This window comes from Sphaerodactylus townsendi, linkage group LG06 (assembly GCF_021028975.2).
Source record: "Sphaerodactylus townsendi isolate TG3544 linkage group LG06, MPM_Stown_v2.3, whole genome shotgun sequence".
NCBI lineage: Eukaryota > Metazoa > Chordata > Lepidosauria > Squamata > Sphaerodactylidae > Sphaerodactylus > Sphaerodactylus townsendi.
This window is the reverse complement of record NC_059430.1, coordinates 115,043,471-115,061,742: the sequence shown is the minus strand read 5'-3', so window position 1 is coordinate 115,061,742 and position 18,272 is coordinate 115,043,471. Positions and strand designations below refer to the sequence as shown.

At 45.1% G+C, this 18,272-nt stretch overlaps 1 protein-coding gene across 1 annotated transcript in view; it reads left to right on the top strand.

The window, feature by feature from the left end:
- The first annotated feature begins 916 nt into the window (after nt 1-916).
- The window catches only part of LOC125434388 (dual specificity tyrosine-phosphorylation-regulated kinase 1B-like), a 40,543-nt gene continuing 23,187 nt past the window's right edge, over nt 917-18,272 (top strand). Inside the window, 1 exon segment of the mRNA XM_048499696.1 lies at nt 917-1,211. Coding sequence (XP_048355653.1) covers nt 989-1,211 — 223 coding nt within the window. The 5' untranslated portion in view covers nt 917-988.

Sequence of the window (18,272 nt, the reverse complement as noted above, 5' to 3'; positions counted from 1 at the left end):
ACTTTAAGCATACTGTTTGTGAATGAGACTTACCCTAAACAGCATTCCCAGAATGACTACAAGGCAAGCATTCTATAACTGCCTGTTAGCTCTTAGGATTGAATGAAATGGGTAATGCTCATTTTAAGTTAAGCGAGGAAAAGATTTGGAGCGCACAATGGGCTGTGGAACTCTCTGGGACACTTTAGGTTAGTCTATCTTTGCCTAACCTACCTCACAGATATGTTGTGAGGCTATAGTGAGGATTGGGCAACTATGGGTGCTGCTCTGAGCTCTTAGAAGAAGGGGCAGGGACAGGATATGGAGATAGGAACTTATGATTAGTCATTCAGTCTCCATACTGCACCTTTGCTTGTCTTTAAATGCTTCCTCAAAGATAAGCATTTCCCTGCATGTGCTAATTTTTGGTGCATGCAGGAAAGACAGTTTGGGGTGTTCCTTGATATTAACAAAAAACGCTTCCATCAAAATCTACAGTGGTACACCCCGGAGTCCCCATTTCATGCAAATAATGCAGTCAGAATCCCCTCCCAAAAAAATGTTGCAGCCCAGAATCTCCTCCCTAATATATAGTATAGACCTGATTCACTCCCCCCACCCCAAGTCTGCAGTGGTACAGCTGGGACCGTCAATCTAGTGGTACAGGCGAGAATCCCCCCCAAAGTGATGTGGTTTAGAATGCCCTCTCTTTTACAACGGTACATGCTTGAGAGGAGAAAGTGGTACAGCCCAAACTCCCTCTATCCCCACGTTAGAGAAGCATTCGTGGTTGACATTCTGAAAATGGGAGGGCAGGAAACAAGCGGGGGGGGGCACGCGAACTGTTTGCGCCTGCGCAAACGCATTTGGGCGGCGAAGGGGGTGGAGTTAAGGAGATGCGCTCTCCCGCTGAGAAAGCGCGCGCGTGCCGTTCCTTTCCCCCCTCCTCCTTTCTCGCCCCGCTCGCTCACGTGGGCCTAGCCGTCGGGAGGGGGAGCGAGGGGTGCGCATGCGCCGCCCGTCGGCCCGCGGAGGCGGTTTGTTGTGGTCGCCATTTTTTGTTGCATTACTGGGAAATCCCGGCACCGGAGCAGCAGCCGCCGGCGGAGCACGCCCCTTGCGCTGGGGGTGGGGGCGCCCGCCCGCCCGTCTGCCGCGCCCCGCCCCCAGCGCGCTTCTTCTCAGCCCCGGCTTTCGAAACGCGCCGCGCGGGGCCGCCGCCGCCGCCTCAGGTAAGACCCGCCCGGCGGCCGCTCCCTCCTCGCCCGCCCGTCTCCGCCGCCGCCGCCTGAGGGGCCAAAGGGGGGGGGCAGGAAAAAAAGACACTGCGGGGAGACGGAGGAGATGAGGGGGGGAATCCCCATTTTCCCGCCTTCGCCCATCCTCGATGAAGGGAACGGAGCCGGACTCTCCGCAGGCCCCGCCCCTGCCCGGCTTGGCTGGGCTTCGCCTCAGGCGGGACCCCAATTGTGTCCCCCCCTTCCCTCTCCCGTCCGCCCCGCCCCGCCCTCGCCCCCTCCCGGCGCCCGACCCCACCCTGGATGGTACTGCTGCTCCTCAGTCGCCTCGCCCACTTCCTTCCTTCCCCCCCCCCCCCCATTTCTGCCCTCTGCAGCGCAGCCACCGCCTCCCCCTCCTCATTTAGGCCCAGCCTCGGCTGCGATCCTGCCCCCACCCTTTCCAAAAAAATCTCCCCAGGGCGCCGCTTCGTGTGCATGGACAGGAGCTGTCCTCTGTACCTTTCCCCCCCCCCCCCCCCGCATCTCCCGCACACATTTCGGGGCCGATCGGGACACGAGGATGCCCGCTGGAGGAGCTCGCTAGCTTGCATGCAAGCCCTGGCTCCTGCTTGTGTGTCCTGATGGGAGGAAGGGGGGGGGGGGAATTAAACGAGGCATAGCCCAGTTCGTGCGTTGTGGGGGAGGGGGGGGAGACCAGACAAATTCTATCGTTTTCCATTATGCGTATTTCATCATGCCTGTGATGAAGGCGAGCTCCCTGGGAAGCTTCTGCTGAGCTAACCCTACAAGACTTGGACATGGTTTCGTTGCATAATTTTGTGCATCTGTTGAAGGAGGCTTCTGACTGAAAGGAAAGCTTGTAAATTACAAAGGGTAGCCCCGAAAGACTGAACGTTCCCTTCCATTTGTTGGTTGCATCAGACGAAGTGAGTTCTTGATATGCAGAAAAAGCTGAGGCTGGAATAAATTTGGTTGGCCTTTAAGAGGCCACAGGTCTACTCTTTTGCTGCAAGGAACGGACACTGCTAGAATTTGGAATCTTCTTCTAGCCTAAGATATTGATTAAATTTATTTCTGCTAAGCCTTAAGATACGATCCTGGACAGGTCTACCCACAATTGTACTTGAATCAGTTCGCTGGCGTTTCATTCTGTGAAAGTGGGGTTTTTATTGATAATTATTTGACAATATTCATCCGTGGATAAACTTTAAAAGTCTAATCAAATTTATGTCAACCTAAACTTGGATAATGCACCTGATGAAGTGACTCCCAAAAGCTTTAAAATTTATTCCAGTGTAAGCTTTAAAGACTTAATGAAATTTATTCCAGCATAAATTGTAAAGCCCTAGCAACATTTATTCCACCATATGTTTTCATGCATCTGATGGAAGTGAAGTCTGACTTGCAAATGGTTATACTGGAATAAATTTTGTCAGTCTGTTGGATTCCTGTCTTATTAAAGTGAATTACTGACACATTAATTTTGTATATGAGAGATCTTTTTGTAAAATCCATATGTAACTCTGTGTTCATTGTGCTTGTCTGTTGGATAAAAAAGATCACTTGGTCTGATTTCAACTTGATACCAGATAAGGTACCTAAGTTTTTTTCCCCTTACCACCCTTCAGTGCTGTGAGTAAATATTGCTCCAACGTTCACCATCTTTGTAGGGTGGACACTTGAACTAGAGAGATATGGGGAGAGAAAATCCCGTTTGTTTTCTGTTTATTTATATTTTATATAAATACATGTTTGTTTTACATTTATGGGGCTGGATTTTTTGAAAAAAATAAATCAAACCTAGGGCCTTTAAAATTGGGGTGAGTTTTGCTTTCTACTTGTAGCAGTATGTAGGTTGATTCTGTTAAAAAGCAACTATCCAGGAATTTATTTTACACATCCCTAAGGCTTTCATTTTTTAACTATTGTGGTCTGTTAGTCTTGTTGAGGAATGTAAAGCTAGTGGCTACACTTGGATTTTGTCCCTTCCAGCCATCCTTGGTGCATTTTTATTTCACCCTCCAATTTTAGCTTAGGGTAGTGATGGCGAACCTATGGCACGGGTGCCAGAGGTGGTACTCTGAGCCCTCTCTGTGGGCACACACACACACACAGAGCTTGTTATGTGGGGGCAGAAAATTACCCCCCCACACACACACACACCCAGACTGGCCTGGGTCACTGAGCATGACGTACGCGCACCACGGTGAGCAGGGAGGACTCGGCTGGCGGGCCTGGTGCCTGTGCTCCGGGTGGCTGCTGCCCAAGGGGGGGAGGGGGCGCAGAGGAGGCAGAGATGCTAGAGGGGCACAGAGCGGTGCACACAGGACTTGCTGCCCCCTACTCGAGCTGGTGGGGCAGAGGAAGAGGGAGCCAACCGTTTTTTTCAGCATTCAGGTTAAATTGCCGGGTTGGCATTTTGTGATAAATAAGTGGGGTTTGGGCTGCAGTTTGGGGACTCGGTCTCAAAAAGGTTCGCCATCACTGGCTTAGGGTGATGTACATGGTGCTGTCCTCTTCTGTTTTGTCCTAACAGCAACCCTGCAAGGTAGTTTACACTGAAAATTACTAGCTGAGTGTCATCTGGTAAGTTTTGTAACTTTGTATTTAAACATGGAACTCCCTGGTCCTAAACCTACACTCTTAACGCCTATATTACACCAGAATGATCTGTCTAAAATGTGTTGCCCTTACTCTAATATTAAGACTGGTCCCCCCGCTTCAGCTTATATGTTCACCCCTACTCCCTACTCAAATGAGGCCCAGTGAATTCAGTACTTCTTTTTAACATTACTTCTTTAACAATACTTCTTTTTAACATTAATTATTCTAGTCCTATATGTTTCATTACCGTTTTCTGTTCTCCCTCCCACAGTTCCTTATTCTAAAACTGTATAATGTCATCAAAAATAACTGCATTAATAAATTGTGATGATATTAACACTGTAGCTGTGAATTGTAATGAAAAAAAACCATTTCTTCTAAGCAGACAGTACAGATAAACTGGGGAGCCCTTATTTGAAGATTGTGCCGATGTCAAGAATTTAATAGCACGTATATATCTGAAGAATGAATTAAACAGGTAGACTAGAACCGCTCACCAAAGATTTGCCTATTTGCTATGATGAGACTTCATTATAATTATGCACCCTGGACTGGTAGCTGCTTTTGTAAGTGCTGACTTAATGGCCCAAGTGCTTTGAGAAATAATATGCTCTGGCGAATGTGGTTTTCTGCCAACTATAGCTTTATATCAATGGACATTCCCTTTGGTTTTCTAAAGCAATTATGCCAGTGTTGGTTTCCGGTACTTGTTATTTACAAACGATTTCATTCTTAAAAGATCAGTACCTAGAAATATTTGTTAGCTCTTCACCTTTGGGAAACCCTTGCATTGGTCCTTAGAGCTTTAAAGATTTTTGTTGCCTGGGAAGTTGACTTTTAAAATCTTGGGTGTTAGGTTGGACTCTTTGTACGATCAGATGTGCCAGAGTTGGCTGTGAGAAGTTTGGCCACGAATCAGGTTGGGCTACTTTTACGTGCCCTGTTCAGGATAAATATGATACGAAATTTGTGAATTCCTCCACTATTTCTTAGACCGTCTTTGTTCTAGAATGCTCTGCTTGGGTCCTAGTGACTACCAAGTTCTGTCCCAAAGGCACTAGGACCCAAGTGGAGCATTCCAGAACAAAGATGGTCCAGAAAACGGTGGAGGAATTCACAAATCTCCTGTTATCTTTATCCAGAACAGGGTGTAGTAAAGTCTTTTTAATGCTACCCAATAATCTTCTCCTTCATCACAGCTTGTCTTCAAAGTATTATAGATGTTCCTGAATCATTGTAAGAGTGCGAATGGTGCTGATGTCAAACCAAATTGAGGAATGTTTTAATAAATAAATTACCATCTGTCTTTTTTGTTTTTAATCTGCATAGGCCTCACATTTAGATTGGACCTGGCTTCTGGACTAAGCTTTGGCCACGCTTGCAAACTGTATGGACTACAAAGCTCATTTTATAACACATTGTGATGAACCTCTAATTGCTGGAAATCTGTCTTAACATATCAGTTACCCATCCTAAATTTCGATATAAGGCTGCTCCAAACTCCCAGAATTCTGTTGGTCGCTTTAGCTTCTGTTGAATCATGACTCTGTTCAGACCCTCCAATGTGCCTCAAAAGAGTTGGTTGAATATTGAATTGCTAATAAAAAATATTGTAGTGAGAACGTAAGCTGTTCCAAACATATTTTATCAATGCTGTAAGCATTTACAGACATTCATTTTGTTGGGCTACTGGTGAGTAGCACAGGGTCCCAATGAACATGGAGTTCTGACTTTCAGCATCAGCCTGAATTTCTATGATCTCATTAAACGATGGTGCCATCTTAAAACCAGCCATACTTTGTTCTGATAGCCCAGGGGCCTGCAACCTGTGGCTCTCCAGATATTAATGAACTACAATTCCCATCAGCATGCCAATTGGCCATGCTGACAGGGGCTGATGGGAATTTTAGTTCATGAACATCTGGAGAGCCGCAGGTTGCAGACCCCTGTGATAGCCCTTTCTGTTTTTCACGAGGGAACATCACTGGATCTTGTGAGGTCATTGTGTCCTGCAAAGCAAGTGTCATCCAGGAAACTCATGGTAGGTACTCCCTAGTGGAAATTCCCTCCATTCTATGTAGTAAAGCCAACAGTAAGAAGGTACCAGTAGGTTGAGGCTGAACACTTCTGCAGGCTGGACGGAGAAGTTCTGTACCCTGTTATAATGCCTTGGATGGGCAAGGAATGTATGCTGAGGCTCATCACTTTGACAGCTGAGCAAGATGGGAAGATTGTGATTTCTTCTCCATTGCCCATTGTCATTTCTTGTCCAGTATAGCATGCTAATGGGGTGTTGAGCTTTCTCTCTTTACTCACTTGCATTCTAGAGTCTCTCATACTTTAGGTAAAGGTTCATGATTTGTTCACACAAACAAGAGACGGAATTGCCATGGGAAATGCAAAGGTTGTCTGCTAGAGGAACTTCCTGTGGCAACCTGCTGTTAGCATGATTTTTGCTGATGACTTGTTGATAGGTATCATCTACAGAGGTACAAATCAGGAGATCAGTTATGATGAGCTAGATGATGTCATTATGAGAGTAATACATCTGGATGAAATTCGGTAATATAGTTATAGGGCATTTTACTGAATTTATCTGGAGACCTATACTTTTTTCCTTTTTGCTAGAAATAACACATGAAGAATAGAATAACACTTTGCTAGAATAACACTTTTTGCTAGAAATAACACACGAAGAAAGGAAAAAATCTTGTGGCCACGACCATGCAGAATATGATTATGAGCCACAAATGTGATTGAGCTGCAGAAAAGGTTAATGTGGTAGATGGACGTATTAAGTTTTTCTGATATGTATGCAGAAATATTAAATAACGCTACATGAAGTCATGCTTCCAGAATTCAAGAAAGATAAATTGTATAGAGCCACTGGGACCAAAATCAACTCATTCAACCTCCATGCATGTTGGGCTGTCCATACAGCAGGTCTAACAGTTCACCTATGCAATCCATGTTGTGAACATCTTTATTTTAATATGAACTTTCCAATTCAAGAGCTTACTTAATCTTATGCATCTGCATTTCACATTTTTTTATACCTTTGCTATAACAGATTAACATGGAACAAGTTCAGTAGATTGTCAGAGCACAATTTGTTATTTGCAGCCATCAGGCACTTGATATGGCTACCATAGCATCAGTTTCTTTTTGACACTTGTGAGGAATATATGATTAATTACTACCACAGTTCAAATACCAGTTTCAGAATCTCTGTAGTGTAGAGCAGTATCCAACTGGATAAAGAAGATGGGGTCATCCATGTTATATCTGCTCCCAAAGAGAAATGAAAATATGGTAGACAGGCAGCTCTTAGTATGGACACTTAAAATTAAGGCTGAGAAGATGATCTATCGCCTTGAGAAATTATTGTATTCGTTTGAGCCCAGGCATCCAGAAAGAGGATATCTCTGAACCATGTGTAGCCAGTGGCAGAATTGCTGTGTCAGTATTCTAGTAAAACTGTTTTGTTTTTCAGAGTGTCAACAAAATGCCCAATTGTTTCTGGACCTAAGAAAGTTTGAGGAGCTGGTTCATGTTTCAACAGTTAGGTAGTAGGAAAAAAATAAATCTACAACATAGGACGTGGCTGTTCAATCGAGGTTTTGTATACATTTGTGATTTTCAGGCCACAGGCTTACTAGGGAGCAAGTCCCATTGAGCTTTTGAGTAAACCTTCATAGGATTGCACAGCAAGCCCTTTCAATTCCATGCTGTTAGGATACTGTAGCGAATACTATTCCTATAGCCATGAATAACTAGCGTGGTATTAGACATCACAGAAAGCATTTCTACCTGGAGATGTTTGGAGAGTGATATCCCAGGTTGGGTACAAAACATATATCTCAAGAGTTGGAGGCAGGGATGAGTGCAATTTTTTTAAAAGTAAATTTCAGGTTGGGTTTTACATATGTGGAATTTTTCAGCAAAGCTTTATTAAAGCTTTTACTGAAAATTTTCAGGTTTTTAAAATTTGCACCCAAAATTTTCCAGTTCTTCTCACTTCAGCTTCTCAGGTCCACATGGACTTGAGAAGCCACAGCAGGGCGAACTTAGCATTCAGTTCAGTTCTCTACCTCCTCCGCTGCTTTTCGAGTGCACAAGGACGTGAGAAGCAGCGATAGTGGGGAGAACCGAATGGTTTGCTCAGCCATGGCAAACTGAGCATTCAGTTCTCCCCCACCCCTCTTGATATTTCCCAAGTCCCCAAGCACTTGGGGAGACATCAGTTGTGGGGTGGTGCACTTAAACTGATTGCTCTTCTGCTCCCATCTCAGTTTCCCAAGTCCACGTGGACTTGGAAAACAGTGACGGGAGCACTTGAACCGAATGCTGGAGACCAGCATTCAACTCAAGTGTTCCACACACACACCCCGCACACACAATTTCTCAAGTCCATGTGGACTTGGGAAACCGTGGTGAGGGAAGGGGCTGCTCCAAGAGCAGAAGAAGCTTGCTCCCATTCGACTTTTTCAGTGCCAGATTTATTTGGCTCTGCTGAATATGCTATTTTGTGTGTGCTTCAGTTTTCTGAAGCACCATCTCCAGAGGGATCCATGATGACTGGGGAGAATAACTTGTGCTGTTGCATCCATAACACTTTTTTAGGTCATGGTCTTGTGGTCATCTGCTTCCTGTTAACATTTAGCTAAATGAGCTTCTGAGCCATCTGTTTAATAAATAATGACTCTCGAACTATCTTCTACCTAGAACTATCCTACTGTGTCTGTCCTAGAAATCATGAAATAAAGGTGTTGAGGGAGTTTTTTTTAGAGAGGAGGGATTTTCAGTCACAAAGTGGGCAGACTGAGTAGCATCGGGTGGAATGTGGTTGGCAGACATAAGCAGCATCAAAGAAAAATATTGTCCTTCAAAAACGTGGCAGTGTACGTTACTGAACTCTGATCATGTTCCATGAGAAGCTTTCATATGTTTTCAACTTCCATTGACTAGTGCTTGTGTTTACAGGATTGCAGCAATTCAGTCCTCTGAAGCACATGGAGATTAGTTCATTTGCTGTATTTGTTCCTCATGTGACCAGCTTTCCATACCCTTGTTTACTTGACTTCAGTACTGTTGTTGTTCTCAATTTCTGATATATCCGTTTCTCTTCCTTGAGCATTGATGTGTGTACCCTTTGACTTACCTCTTTCCAAGGGTAACTACATGTTAAAAAGATAGTGTTCTGCTAGCATAGCTGTGTTTGGCTTATTTCTTGTTGTACTTCAGATCTGGAGGAGGCAGTTTTAGAAGCCATCTGTTGCTCTTTCTTTCTGCCTCCCCAACCTCAGGCATTTGGACACCAAGAGAAAGTGAGAAGATGTTCTGGAACCACTTTTGCACAGGACTTTCTCATACCCCTTGATTATTTTGATCATTGTGTTATTTTGGTCATTTCTTTACATGGGAAGACCTTCTGTGATTATGTGAGAAAAAGTGTCTTTGATTGCAAGGGGAGTAGCATTGTTGAATAAAAAGAAGGTCCCACTTGCCTGGTCTACAGAGGACTTCAGTGCATGGGTGGGTTGGAAACACTATCCCTGTCCATTGAATAATGGGCATGTGATGTTTTCTGTGTTTTGTGTACACAGCTCTCCTTCCTGATTTATATACCTCGTCAATCTAGGATTAAGAAGATGAAGCCCAAATGAGTTTCCCCCTGCCAGAACTTTTTTCTTTTTTGCTTTCAAAACTATGACAAGAACCAAGGGAGTTTCATTATTTAAATGGCTAGCCTTTGAAAGCAGAGGCACAGATAGTAGGGCTTCATTGGAAGATCTTAACTGGCAGGCTGGATAGTATCAAAGGATATAATTATTCAGGTACCCTAACCCCAAATCATTTAGGACCATAGAGATAAGAACTCGTACTTCATAATGTGCCAGGAAACAGATGGGTGTCTAGCACATTCCTTTCAGCACAGGGGTGATACAATCCCTGTAACCAACCACTGACAATAATCTGGCTTTTGCATTTTGGACACATTGAAGATTCCAAATCATTTTCAAAAGGAACCACCATCTCTAGTGCATTACAATAATCTAATTTGGATTTGATCAGAGTACGGATCCTCAGTGGGCAAACCAGCTGGAGCTGATAATGTCCCCTTATGTCCCCGTTCGTTCTCTGCATTCGGCAGGGGCCAATTTACTGGTGGTCCCGGGCCCCTCCATGATACGGCTGGCCTCCACCCCGGCCAGGGCCTTTAGTCCCCTGGCCCCCACCTGATGGAACTCTCTCCCCCAAACCATCCGGGCCCTTCGGGATCTAGAACAATTCCACAGGGCCTGCAAGACAGAGTTATTCTGCTGGGCTTTTGGGGAGACCATCCATTGAGGGTGCCGTCCTCTGTACTTCCGTATTCCATCTTTGGAGCTCGCACTTGCTGTGTAGCCGCCCTGATGAGCTGTGATGTGGAATCTGAAATGTTTTTAGAGTTAAGGTTGGAGTGTTTGTTTTGGAATGGTTTTAACTGAGACTTAAATTTAAATTGTGCTTTTATTGACTTGTACACCACCCAAAGCCCTTCGGGGATGGGGCAATATATAAAAACAAACAAATAAATAATAGGCCCCACATGCCACGAAGGAGACCTGAGCTTCCAGCCATAGACCAGGATCTAATGGAACCGCCATACCAAGGATCTGCTCCTTGAGGTGGAGTGCAACCTCCCTCAGGATAGGCTGGTTGTGCAGTCCCTTAGCCGCTTCTCTACTGACCAGTGGCACTTCTGTCTTGTCTGTGCAGAGTCTCAATGTATCAGCCCTGATCCATCCTATATGTTCTCCAGGCACCTGTTCAGGACAGACCCACCTGGTTTAGATGTTAAGTAGATAGTTGCCATCTGCATATTGGTGGCACCTCACTCCAAATCCCCCAGCGGTTTCATATCGATGTTAAATAACTTGGACAATAAGATGAATTCCTGCAAGACCCCATAGCATAAGTGCCATGGCTAGAATTACTCCCTCCTGCAGAAAGGCATTTCTTGTCTACTGGACCTCTGATATTGTTGTATCCACATCTTGGATATGGCATGTTCTGTTCATCTTATGTATGAGGTATGGTTGATGTGTGAGTTCATTCTGTGTGAGTAAAGTTAAAAAACATCAGAGCTTCTCAGAAAGGCAAAGAATCTGAATTAAGAAAAGTGATGAGATCAGTTAATTCACATAACGCTAAAACCAATCAAGTTTATTTTTATAAAAGAAAAACGTCCGTAGTACACAGACTCTGGTGCTTGCTTACACCCAATGTCATAGTGGTCAGTAGTATAACTAAGATGAAAGGGCTTAGTCAATTTAATGGAGAATCGACATAGCAGCAGCGATCAATTAGGACCTTCATTGTATCCACGTCTATAGTACCAATCAGTGAAACTGCTGAAAGCTTGGGAGTGAGAGTATGTGTCCTTCTAGCATCCTGGGTTGTTAAAACATCACAGCCCATCACTGCCGGAAACACAGTACTTGGCTGGACAGGCCTTTGGTCAAGAACTCTGCACTGAGGCAGCATCTTTCACACCCAGACATGGCTAGTAGGTTAATCTGTGCCATCCATATGTCAGCAGTCTGCCACACGCTCTCCCTCCTACCTCCAAGTCCCGTGAACTTGTCGTGCGAGTTTTGCCGGACACACAATTGAGTAGGGAAGCTGGATGTAATTCTGAACAGCAGTATTTTCCTTTACGTTGCATTCGCTGCTGCAAAATGTCCCCATGTCTCGGACGGCAACGTTTATCTCAGCCACTCTGAAAATATATTTTTTTTCCCTTCTGGTTTGAAGTGCTGCCGATCCTGAAGTTTGCTGCAGTCACCTTATCAAGCGTTGTGTGTGACTGTTTCCTGAAATCATATCCATGTGTCTTAACCTTTGCACTTACCTGGAAGTATGTTTCGCAGAAACTGTTGGAAATCCAAACAGGCAAGCTGCGGATTACAACACTAGGCCGCTATCGTAAGCACCCTTGGAAGTTACATTCCGTTGAAATCCATGAGAATTACCTCGGAGGAAAGCTTGTCTTTTCTAACTTTGGTCCTCCCCAGCTCTTGTGGCCTTTCTTCATGAGTTCGGGATGATACATTTCACTGGATTTTACCTCTTTGCCTTTTGCCTATCCATCTTGACCCTTTTACCTATCCCTCAAGTTTGTGATATTTTACATTGTATAGTTTTAGAGGTGTTAGTCTTTTACGGTTCGGTGTATTTCCATGGCCATTGCTCTCCAGTTCTTTCCAGATAATGTAAACATGAGGGTTTTGCGTGTACCTTATTTTCATGTAAGGACTGAGGAGTTGAACGATACTGCCCATCACTACATACGCATTACTGTTGGTATGAACTCCGCTAGTGCTGGACTGGATCGGCTTGAATGCTAGAACAGGTTCTGACCATTACTAGTCTTTTCCGATTGCCAGGTTTGATTTATGTTCGGAATCATTAAGTTGCAGTGAGGGAAAGAGCTCCTGCAGAGCATGGAATAGTTTCCTCCAGAAGGAAAAGGGGAAAAAAAGGATTGTCAGCTGAGATGCTGTTCAGTGTTTCTTGTTTAAGGTGAAAGCTCCCCAGCTCGTGATGACCTGGATGACATTCTGAAATAAATCATGCATTTTTGGTTAAAGGCAGGCAAGTGGTTGGCACGCTTCCACATGTCTGTTATGCCCTTAGGAGTTTCTGCATCAGGGTTTGTTGCCTTAAGTTTCTGTGAGTACGTTTTTGAGAGGCACTGCTCAGATTGTGTGTGCCAGGTTCTGCTTAGGTATTTCTGTGCAGTCGGTGGTCCAAGATGGATTTCTAGGTATGTAATTCCTATGCCGGGGAACGGGTTAGAAAAACGAACTGTTCTGGCAAAATAAACGAAAAGCTAACGCAGCCTCAAATCATGCAGTAACGGGTACCAGATCTTGACAAATGAAAGAAAAAGCTCCCAGCTAACTCCAGTGGACTTTGGATAGAGCCTTAAGTCTCTGGGATGTAGGGCAGCTTTTCTGACGGTTCAGTGGTGCAAGACCAGCTGACTTGTGGGTGGAGATCCAGCCTTCCCACCCCCCCGCCAATACTTTTCCTATATCTGTGGAAGCCTCTTGAATGTCTGTTCTGCCAAAGTGGTGGCAGCGCATTTCCGCCCGAAAGGGTGCTGAATGCGATGGCACGAGAAGGCAGGCGCAGCTAGGGTTTTGTGACCAAGAGAGGCAGCCTTCTTGCTTTCTCTCTATTTTTTATTTTTTTTGGTTAGCCTTGCTGTTACGTCGGAGGATGGAGACCAGCATGAAATGCAACTCAAGCAGCCGTTGGAATTCTGGACAGGGAGAGTTTTGTACCCAGCTGGCTCTGAGAGTCACAGAGCGGGAGAGATCACGGCTTTGGTGAGTGGCTGTGGCACATTGCCAGTAGCATGAGCCCTGTTGTTGCTGGGTCTCCCTTAGCAGGTTATTTCTAGCCCCTATTCCTGGAAGGAGAGCCAGTTCTTTTACGGAGGTATTTTTGGAGAGTCTTGCCTTCTCCTCTTTCTTGCTTTGTTTGGGCATGATCAGCCCATTGCATCCCGGAGAACCTAGCAACACAGCCTGCCTTCCCATTGGCTTCCCTGGCGCTCCAGTCCTCCAATGAGAAGCTTGTTGCCATGGCAGAGGCACCATTGCACAGAAACGAGCGAAGAGGCGGGGATTGAATTTGCTGCCTGGTGGAAATCTGCAGGGCAGAACAGGGACCAAGCAGAGGGTTAATGTGTAGCCCGTGGCCTGGAAGCAGAGTGCAGGCTTGGACTTGTGCCAATGACGTACATTGCCAGGGTGGGCTGACAGACTGAAACTTCCCTAGGTAGCCCTGCATGCTAGAAATACAGCTTTTTGGCTAATTTCTACTCCACTGCAAAGAGCTGGTAAAATGCCCCTCCTTCCTGACCCCTCCCCAGTCTGCATTCTCCCCCCCCCCCTTTGCATAGCAAGAAGCTACTCTGGCAAGGGATGCATGCAGCCTAGAAAAGCTGGTTGTGAATTCTTCTTGGGTAGGGACTGAGCGTTTTGTTACTGTACGGTTACATCGAAGTAGGACCGTGAAACCGTTGCAGCGGCTGAGCTGTGGCAATGCTGAAACGTTCAGAAATCATGGGGCAACCCCACGAAAGTCTGAAATTGTAAGTTTGGGTTCTTTCAGGGGTGGGGCCGTGTTTCAGTGGTACAGCATCTGCTTTGCATACGGAAGGTCCAAGGTTCAGTCCTCGACATCTCCAGTTAAAAGGGTCAGGTAGGAGGTGATGGGAAAGACCTCTGTCTGAGACCCTGGAGAGGCACTGCCAGTCAGAGCAGACAGGAGTGACCTTGATAGACCAGCAGTCTGATTCAGAGTAAAGCATCTTAATGTGTGCTTTAGTGTACACTGCAGTCACGTAGCTGCTGTCAGCACCCACATCTTGTCTCTTCAGACCACCATTGGTGTTATTGTTCGATCGGTTTTTAAATCAGTTGCCCTTTGATCATACTTTTTTGTTGCTCCTGATGATGTGAGGAAATTGCCTTGTTGCATGAACGCTTCTGTGTTATATTTCAAGCTATACCAGTGAACTCCTGTCCTGTCTTCCTTGCTCTTCAGAGGCCTAGTACAGAGATCTAAGTCGAGCTGGTCAGCCTCTGGTTTCAAGAGCCTCTGAATGCTTTATGTGAGCCCCTCCCATTCAAAATGCATGCATTCAACATGCCACTAAACTTCTGCCCATCCCCCTTTTGGGACTGCAGCTGAGGGGGACCAGTGCAGCAGGCCATGCAGAGTGCAGATCTAGATTTTAACCTGCTCCCACCTGGCACCCCCTAATTGTGGTGGGGGATAAGGAGACAGGACCTTGGACAGTTCTGATCCAGTGACTATGTTCCTTCAACAGTCACTAGGCAATAAGCAAGAATTTTCCCCCTGGGATTTTTGGTGGTGGATGAGAATGGTGGAAAAAAGAAGTACTTGGGAAGGTTGATTGCGTGGCAGGGGCAGGCTCCTTCTTTTTTTTCTTTCCTCCAATCCTCTTAGGAGAGATATCGACATCTTCCTTCCTCCTGAAAGGGTATAGACAACACCTCAAAGGACAAGAGGCAAAAATAAGAGGGCTTCTTCAGAATTTCATAGTGGGAAGTCATCTCTTCAAATGGATTCTTGCTTTCCTGTGAAGTTCAGTGGTTTGAGTCACTTGTGTGAGTCATTTAGAACTTTATGCAGTGCACCAAAAGTTGATGAAAGGGGCCAACATGTTGAAGGTCCAGACAGTATACTAGAGAATGTGCTTGTGCTCAGGATTTATTGTATTTTCAGCTATGAAAATTCTGACTATCTGGAACACTATTAGGAATACTGCATGCACTTATCCGAAAGATTCATGGCACCAGCAGAGTTCACCCTGGACATCATGGTGCCACTGAAGTTGGTTTGCTGTTTGGAAATATTGTTGCATGCAAGATAGTACTTGAATTGTTCTCTAACACTACTAAGACTTTTCCAGTAGTCTTTTAATCATTGGGGGCCAGGCTGCATTTTCTAAAACTTCTCAAGAAACGATCCTCCATACCTCAGGAGTTCTACAGAAAAAGCTGCAGTTGAGTAGAAGGACCCAGGATGAGGCAGAGATGTTCTCTTCCATTCTTCAGCTGTCAAATTTTTTGTGGTTTGGAAGCACATCTTCCAAATCCCACTGGGAAATGTGGAGAATAAAGACAACTACAACATGGATTATGTATTCATGGAAGCTAATGATGAAAAGAGGAGGGGTTTCTTCCCTTTTGTGCTGTGCAAGCAGAGTTTTGAGAGCCAGAAGATCCTTTCAGGCACCAGAATCTGGATGGAATATCAAAGAAACAGTTTGAATATGAAGAAGAGTTGAAAAGTGGAAGTCCATTGCTCAAACAAGCCACTTTGAGTACTTCAGGCCTGCATGGCAGAGATGTATTAAACTTTCATTGCCTGAAACTACTGGAGCATATTGGGGTTAACTGTGGAAAGACTTCATCTTACCTTGGTCCCTAAGAAAGGTTTGAAGCACTGATGTCCCAACTATAGATGTTGCATAAGTGAGCAGAAGCTTGTTGCATCAGGAATTAATAGTATTGTTCTGCCAAGCCTTGGTAAGCCCTTGTTTGAGATACTGTTGGAAAAAGAGCCATTTACATTGGAGGAAGGCTTCTTAGGCTGGAGGAAGGCTTGATGTTTTGCTCAGCAGAGCAGCTAGATCCAGAAATTAAAGCAATGCTGTCACAGGGGAGAAAGTTTAGGAGGCCAGTCATAAGGAAAAACCAAAGGAATCCCAAAGCTAGAACTGAGGGACATGTTGTCAGTGTTGAAAATCCCTTTCAAACAGCTCATCCCAAGTTCCATAGACCGGGGTTCACTCCAGTGAGCTGTCCAAAGGAGAGGAAGGGGTTGCTTCTTGGTTGGTGGTGGTGATGGAAAGTGTTGTCAAGTCTTACGGCGACCTTGTAGGGTTTTCAAGTCAAGAGATGGTCAAAGTTGGTTTGCCATTGCCTGCCTCTGCATAGCAACCCCAGAGTTCCTTTGTGGTCTCCCATCTAAGTACTAGCCAGAGCTACCCTGCTTAGCTTCTGAGATCTTATGAGGTTGGGTAGCTGAGGCCACCCAGGTGAGGCCACCCAGGTTCAGGGCACTTCTTGGTTATTTGTTATAAGTCAAAACATTATGTTATATGAGAAATAAGTACTAATGCATCAGCCTTTTGCTATAACAATGACCCTAGTTGGAAGTTCAAAGTGGGTCTTTACACAGATTAACGTAATTAAAAATACAATGTTCACTGTATTCACCCTAGGTTGAATTTAAAAACCTCCACTTTAAATTAGATTTAAGCATCCTTACCAAAACAGTAGTTCAGCAGTGAAATAATACTTGTGGAGAAGCTATGGAATCTTCTTTTGAGGTTTCTGAGCGTGGAAAGCTTGAGAATAATGGGCATCTTTCAAAAGCAAAGAGTGAAGTAGATACCTGAAGGGAGCCCTTCTGAGTATGATTTCTGAGAGTCAGTTATTATGACCAATATTATTGTTGATCTGGCCTCCTCTCCCTTGTATGCATTTGCCTTAGTGGAACAAGTGACATCACTGGAAGCATGCAAGTACACAGTTTCATTCTTGTGTGCCATACCTTTTCTCAGATATAAGCGAAAGAATGTCAGCAGCTCATGGTTATATTTACTAACTGCCCACATGGGTTCTCGAATCTGGTGGGTTCTGCCCTTGGAAATTCCCTTCCCTCTGCCCTAGTGAGTCTGCAGGGGGTGAGGGGGGACGTCTTCATAAGACTTATCCTGGAGGAATGGACCACAGGTTAGGGCATGGCCAAATTAATAAGAGGTCAATCAGAGCTGGGAAGGGACAGATGGCTCTAAGGAGAAGGCTTGACCTGACTTCTAGCATGGAAATTCTCAAATAAACCCTGCAGCTTTTGTCGAAGGCTTTCACGGCTGGATTCAACTGGTTGTGGTGGGTTTTCCGGGCTGTGTGGCCGTGGTCTGGTGGATCTTGTTCCAGACCACAAGATCCAGCAGACCACGGCCACACAGCCTGGAAAACCCACCACAACTTACAGCTTTTGTCAGTTTTGTCTCAGGTTAAGCAGACACACCTGTCTCTGTACAAGGTAAACTTCATAGTGGCATGTGCCCTTGAATTCATCTCCTGTGATGAGTTTGTCTGAACTTGCTTGTGTGTCTTTGGTTTTCATTCATTTTATTAATTATTTGAAGTACTTTTCAACCCCACCTTTTGCCTAACACTCAGCAGTCAGACCCATGACATGGTCTCCTTTAATGTAACTCGTCTCAGAAAGAGGACTGGTAATCTCTAGTAAGGTGAAGCCAGCTTTCAAGATTTGAGAATTGGATCCAACTTGGAGCCAGACAGTGTACCTAAATATCTGGTGCAAGCCATTGTGGGTGGGGATCATTTTCCTTCCAGTGCTGTAAATCAAATAACTAGATTGCATATGGAAGCTAAACAGAGCTTCAGCTACCTGTAGACTTAAACACTCTCCCATGCATCAGATTCATGGGATAGGTAGCTTGGCCTGGTTGGTTGGGCCAGCATCTCTTCACTGAAATACTTTATTTGCTGCGTGCCGGGGTTCAGTGGAGCATAGCCTCTCAGCATGCATGGTGTTAAGCATTTAGGCAGCACTTCTGCCCACTGGTTGACTGTCAAGATCTAGAACTGGAAGGATGGAGCCCAGGAGCCATCACCACTTGTCTCTTCATGAACATTGGAACCATAGGGCTCCCAGCGTGGTTGTGTGGGCTAAAATGACTGGTTCATGGCTAACTGCTGGAAAGTTTTCAGCGTGCTGAATATAGTGGATTTTTGAAGGAAATAGGCTGGTTTGGCTTCAGCCATGTCTTGGAAGCCTCCTTCGAGGGCAAAAAAAAATTTAACCAGGCACAAAGAGTGGGAT